The 6,535-nt window shown below is 33.5% G+C and overlaps 1 protein-coding gene across 1 annotated transcript; it reads left to right on the top strand.

Moving 5' to 3' along the window:
- Positions 1–3,311: 3,311 nt before the first annotated feature.
- On the top strand, positions 3,312–4,253 carry LOC119237984 (olfactory receptor 4Q2). The gene has a single exon (XM_037501791.1). It carries the CDS (start codon positions 3,312–3,314, stop codon positions 4,251–4,253), a length of 942 nt encoding a protein of 313 aa, XP_037357688.1.
- The last annotated feature ends 2,282 nt before the right edge of the window (positions 4,254–6,535 follow it).

The following is a 6,535-nucleotide window of genomic DNA, read 5'->3' as shown; positions in this document are numbered from 1 at the left end:
TTAAAAATAAGTGGAATTGTACAAATCATCTCTACAATGATTTAATATACACATGACTTAAACCTAAATTTGTAAAATACAATGAGATGCAAAATATTTACATTAAGGTGTGTTGTCATTTTATGCAAAATTCCATGTTGCTTATACTAAATTTGTAACTATTTTAATAGGGAAACGTAGCTAATAAATGATGGAATGTTTTCAAAAAGAAATCAAATAAAGCTTGGTACTATCCAGTGTTACAGTGTAAAAATATCACTATATATTTTACTCGTGGAGTGTAAATTAGAGCAGCATTTTCAGGAGGAAAAATATTGTTAACATTTGTCTTATAAATTTCATTTTCCATCTATGTCTCTTATAAATATTCAATAAATGTGTAAGGAATTAGAAATATAATTTGAAATTCAAAATCCAAACTTGTTTATTGCATTATTATTTGAGTATTGTTAAAATAATAGATGCTCTACATTCCCATCAATAATTTTATTATAACATATCCATGTTTTTAAAATATTATGAATCGGTTACAAAAGAATGAGAGCTGCATACAGTACATAAAAGTATATATCCATGAATCTTTGCCTTCTCTCCTCTTTCCCCATCCCTTTCCCTCCGTTCTCTTTTCTTCTCTTTCTTCCCACCTATACCTCCCCTTCCCCACACTGGCATGGTTTTGTCAATGGAAGAAAGGGGAGATTTTTATTTGTACTTTATAGTTTTCTGTAACTTGGTAATATAAAATATATAAAATCTAAAGTAAAAAATGATCACTAGTGAAAGCGCTTCATGTGGAGAAAAACAGCAAAAGCTAAGGGGCATGGGCTTTGGCAAGGATCCTCTCTCCATACTTCCCTAAATGTTCACTTTGCATCTGTCCCATCAATCTCTGTCCTGTGGGTCAGGGAACTTACCACTCAATAAAACCAGGAGACATTAATGTAACTATCATTTTTTTCTTTTACTGTCACATCCCATGATCACTCCAACACACACACACATCTGTGTTCCATTTGTGGTGAAAGGTTGTGATTATTTTTTTTTAATGATTCCCCATGTGATTTGATTGTGAGTACCTGAATCCCCAAATCCCTAAACATCAAAAGTTCCTAATGATGGCCAGTGTAACCAGGGTATTCCATCTATTTTATTTATTTTCTTGAGCTGTAGTATCTTGAGTGGTTTTACAGTTAGTATTCCAGTCATCTGTGACAGCAGGACCTACGAATCTAGCCTCTACAAACAGAAGGTTTGTATTGTTTGACTTAAAGTCTATTGCACTGAATACCTTACTTCATGTTCCAGTCATCTTTACCCATTTGCAGAGCCAGTATTTAATGGTAATTGTGTATTTTTCAGTAGTACATAATATTGCAAGTTTAATATCAATTATAAAATCAAATGATGCATTCAGAAAAGGTTTTAGGACTATATGGCTAGCTAAAGTATCCTTTGTTTTCCTCTTAGCATTAGATGATGATTATTTTCTTCATGTTTTCAGATCTAGGCAATAATCATTTTTGTAATAAAAAATTTAAAACATGGAAAATTAAAAAGTGAAGTATTTCTTGCATAACAAAACCATTATTAAAATTTGCTTTTAATAAATCTGAGGTTGTTTGATATTATACCTAGACAACAACTACTACATTCAAAACTAATTACATGGATTACAATTAAGGGAAATTTTTACCTGATATTTGGTAACTGTAAATTTGTAGCTCAGTTGCAAAAAATGAACAAATCCCAATTATTCAATTTTTTCATATAAAAATTAAGTAGCAATTCATGAGACTTATGGATATGCATAACCATATAAAATCAAAGAAAGTTTACATATTTGCTATAAAAATAATTGAGCTCATTGTAGAAAATGAGAAACTTTCAAAAATTAAAAAGACCCAATTGTCAGTCAACATTAATAAATATTTCTCTGCTTTTTCCTTTAGTCTCGTTGCTTACAGTTTAATTTATCTATGTATTTAGATTTGTTCATATTTCAAAATTTTTGGTCTCTTTTTTCCTTATATATAACCACTTCCTCAGGTTAATAAATCATTTTGCAAATATTACTTTAAAAATAATATTTGAATTTTGGGGGTTTTCTTCATATTTTTCTTGATATATATTGGATTGCTAGAAAACCTCATAAATACAATATTTACATACTAACTTTAATTAAGAAATAGCTACATTTATTGCCTTAGCTAAACTTTTGTTTAGTTTAAAATTAATTTTATTAAAAAAATTTATTCTTGTTAAATTGCCTACATGAAGAGAGTCAGTTCATAGATTTAGTGGAGGTATAATCTTTAAGAAAGAAAATTCTACAATATCTAAGCTTTAAATTATTATGTCTTAATTCTTGAAAATATTGTGTGTGGTGGAATTGAAACTGTCAATAGCAGACCTCATGAATCTCCACAGCTTCAATAGACTATTAGTCATTTCATTTCATACAGATGCATAGCTGACATTCCAGCCCTTCCTCACATTCTTGGCTAAAATCCACCAACACACAGGATACCGGAATTGCTCATCTTTTTTTTTTTTTTTTTTTCAATCTCAGAGAAATAGTCTCTTTTCATCAAATTTGATTGGATGGAAAGAGAGAATCCACCTCAGTACAAGAGCAACAACTTTATGATTCTATAAAAATCATTAAAAGCGGCATCTCTGTCCAAATGTGCACAGGTACGATTTAGGATGAGAAATGCCTTATAGACAAATCATAAACTGACCCATTGTTCAAGAAACACAGGTTTAGGCCAATGAACTAGCAGGAAGGCTGAAGTGAAATATGATTGTCCCTCTGGTCATCAGCAGTGGGCAGACTGCCCACAGTTATTTTGATGAAAAAGGGCACAGAATTATTATAGCAGCCAAGCCATCTACACAGTGTGATTTACTATTCAAAATAAAACCCCATATGTCTATTCACAGAAATCTTAAATCTTACCTTCAAGTTCTACTTTTTTCCTAAATATTTTTTAAATTAATATCTCAGGAAAATGTAACATACGTCTTGGGACTGAATGTAAAAAAAGGAGAGCAAAGGAAAATACTGATTGATGAGAGAGAAATGCATTTAATTGAAGTTAAAGGGACCAGATTACTTTGTGCTTCAAAAAAATCTTGACTATTTTATCATTGTTTCAAGGTTGGAGCTTGTTGGAGAATCAATCAGGATACACCCTGATGAAAACCGTGTTTTGAAATGAGAAGAAGTGGTGGTTGACATTTTGTGTGAAATATTGCATCCATTTAATGCCCTTTGTTTAATTTCTTTGATCTAGGTGGAGGCAGGTCAAATGGATAAAAATCAAACAGAAGCAGTGAGAGAATTTGTGCTGGCTGGCTTCTCACAATCCCCATCTACTGAGGCAGGGCTATTTGGATTATTCCTTTTCTTCTATGTGTGCACTTGGGTAGGCAATGTCCTTATCATGCTCACAGTGGCCTCTGCTAGCCATCTGAATTCATCACCTATGTATTTCCTTCTCGGCAACCTCTCTTTCCTTGACCTATGTTATTCAACAGTAACTACCCCTAAGCTCTTGGCTGACTTTCTTCATAATACAAAGCTCATTCCTTATGACCAATGCATTGTGCAACTCTTCTTCCTGCATTTTGTAGGGGCAGCTGAGATGTTCCTGCTCACGGTCATGGCTTATGATCGTTATGTTGCCATTTGCCGCCCCCTGCACTATACTACTATCATGAGTCGAGGACTATGCTGTGTGTTGGTAGCTGCCTGCTGGACGGGAGGTTTTGTCCACTCTACTGTCCAGACGATCCTTACCATCCGCCTGCCCTTTTGTGGGCCAAACCAGGTGGACAACTTCTTTTGTGATGTGCCCCCCGTCATCAAACTGGCCTGTACAGACACATTTGTCATTGAATTGCTAATGGTCTCTAACAGTGGGTTGATCTCTACCAGTTCCTTTGTGGTGCTAGTTTCTTCCTACACTACTATCCTGGTCAGGATTCGCTCCAAAGAGGGAAGGCATAAGGCACTCTCCACCTGTGGCTCCCACCTCATGGTGGTAACACTTTTTTTTGGACCCTGTATTTTCATCTATGCTCGTCCCTTCTCCTCTTTTTCTGTGGACAAGATGGTATCTGTACTCTACAATGTTATCACCCCCATGCTGAATCCCCTCATCTACACTCTTCGGAACAAAGAAGTCAAGTCAGCCATGAGGAAGCTGTGGGATAGGAGTGGACTTGCTCGGAAAAAGCAGGATATGTGAGAAGCTGATGTGAGTTTTTGAGATTAGAGAATCTGAGCTTAAACAAATTACTTTTCACTAATGAGTTAAAAGATATAGACTAGTTTTCTTCCACTGAATTATAATATTCCTAATTATGGCTTTATCATTAAACTAATCTCAGAAAAACTCCTTTCATAATGAATGATTCTATTTCTGCTTCCTTTCTTCCCTGAAGGAAATATGATTTCTACTTTTCTATCAGTTTGTGCTCTTCCATCCTATATACTCATTTGATCAAATTTTATTTCATCCATTCTTTCTATGCATATTGCTACTGTATATACTGGTCAAACTATCCTTTCTAAACTCTCACCACTTTCATATGTACCTTGCAACAGATGTGCAATAAATTGTCTGCAATAAATTGAAAAGGAATTTATATGTTATTTACTCTCAAGAACATTTAAAGGGATAGCAATTAAATTAGTTATATTGGATCAGATTTATATGACTAGTGGTATAGACACACACAAACACATACACACACACATATATATGCTTTATATACATAAAACTAATGGGATATATCAGTTTCATCACTTTCCCACCCTATTATAAACTATTATCTAGTAGTGTAATTGAGAGAATAAATAACCTGGATTCAAATAGCCGTCTTTGAATTACAAGCTAAGTGAATCTAGACAAAAAAAAACTGAAATTTTTGGAGCCCCAATTTCCTTAATCAGTATATAGAGAATGATGTCTACTTCTCAGTGTTCTTGGAGGGGAGGGGGTTAAAATTGACAATAGATGAGAATGTATCAAGTTTGGTGTCTAGCTCACAATTATTATTGTTACAGTTATTTTTTTTCAGTGACAGAAGGATACAGATGGTGAAATTGTAAATTGGTTGATTGCCATAATGGAACAACAGTATGATCAACTGTGACTAGTTTGTGGAGGATGCTACAAAATGTTCATAAATGAGTTCATGACGCCTTTATCAGTTTTTGGGCATAGTTAGTATTTCTGTCACATTATCACTAGAAAATGCCTTACTGACTTTTGTTATCCTCAAAAACTGAGGATAACATTAAGACCAATTCAAACACTTAGTGACAGCTTACCAAGATTTTGTAATCAAAGATAAGAAAATTAAATTGAGATTCAACTTTTGAACAAACTATATATAAATAAGGTATAAATTCTAAAATAAAAATGAATTATGAAGATTTTCATTTTTAGAGCTTTTAGATTATAGAAGCAATTTCAGCAATAATTTGTATGACAGAGACAGAAGCTAAGAATGTTAGGTAAATTCATTGAATACTGAGATTTTGACTATTATTTTTATAGTCAACAATTTTAATGGTCAAAATAAAATATGGAAAAACATGTAGAATAAATGAAGGAGATATTTATATCTTCTTTATCATTATGAGAAGCATTAAGAAAAATATTTTTCAGGGCCTCCCCGGTGGCACAGCGGTTGAGTGTTTGATCCCTGGCTGCTCCCCGGCCACCAGAGGAGGGTCCCACATGGCGCGCAGACCTCTCCTGCCGCCCGCTGCTCCCCTCAGCAGTGTACTTCGGTCCTTCTGCCTGCTCTGCTCCCCGTTCTGGCTCTGGTGAATTCTCTCACCCTCCCGCACTTCTGACTGTACCCAGTGCTTGTATAAATAAATAAATAAATCTTAAAAAAAAAGAAAAATATTTTTCAGATTTTTTATCCCATATTTGGAAAGATAAATTTTAAATTTTTCATTGAGATATGGGAAGCACTTTTAGAAATGTTAGAGAAATAATAATCAAACTTTTTCCCATAACTCTTATAACAGATATTGAAACAGTTACGGTTATACCACCACTGTTGTCACAAGATTTAGACACATATTTCAATACTGAGTAGTTAATGAAGTAATCCAACTCACAATGCAAACAACCGTAAGTTATGTGATTTCATCTATAGAGAGTGTCTATGTAATCATAGGCCAGTGTTTGAATTGCCAGTCAGTACTTTAAAAATGGCATTACTAACATAGGAAGTAATTAAGGGTCCAAATTTATCAGAATTATGGCAATTAATGATAAAGAAAAATTTCAGTGGGTTATTTACTAGAGATTAATATGTATAGACTATATTACTACTAGACATTTTCCCACTAATCAGTGACATATGGAAAAAGTGGTACTTAGGAATAAAAAAAGCTATTCAACACTTTGGAGTAGGAGGGAAAGATAAAATGTATATAAGATAAAATCAGTATTCTTAGGATATGTTTAATATAAGAAATAAATATGACTAAATTCTATAAGATAAA

Source organism: Talpa occidentalis, unplaced genomic scaffold (genome assembly GCF_014898055.3).
Source record: "Talpa occidentalis isolate TD23 unplaced genomic scaffold, MPIMG_talOcc4v2.1 talOcc4.11, whole genome shotgun sequence".
Taxonomy (NCBI): domain Eukaryota; kingdom Metazoa; phylum Chordata; class Mammalia; order Eulipotyphla; family Talpidae; genus Talpa; species Talpa occidentalis.
Note: the sequence above shows the minus strand (reverse complement) of the source record. Positions and strands in the feature narration are given on the sequence as shown.

Bases quoted from the DNA above. Each gene is read 5' to 3' on its own strand.
- LOC119237984 (XM_037501791.1), top strand. From the start codon at position 3,312: ATGGATAAAAATCAAACAGAAGCAGTGAGAGAATTTGTGCTGGCTGGC.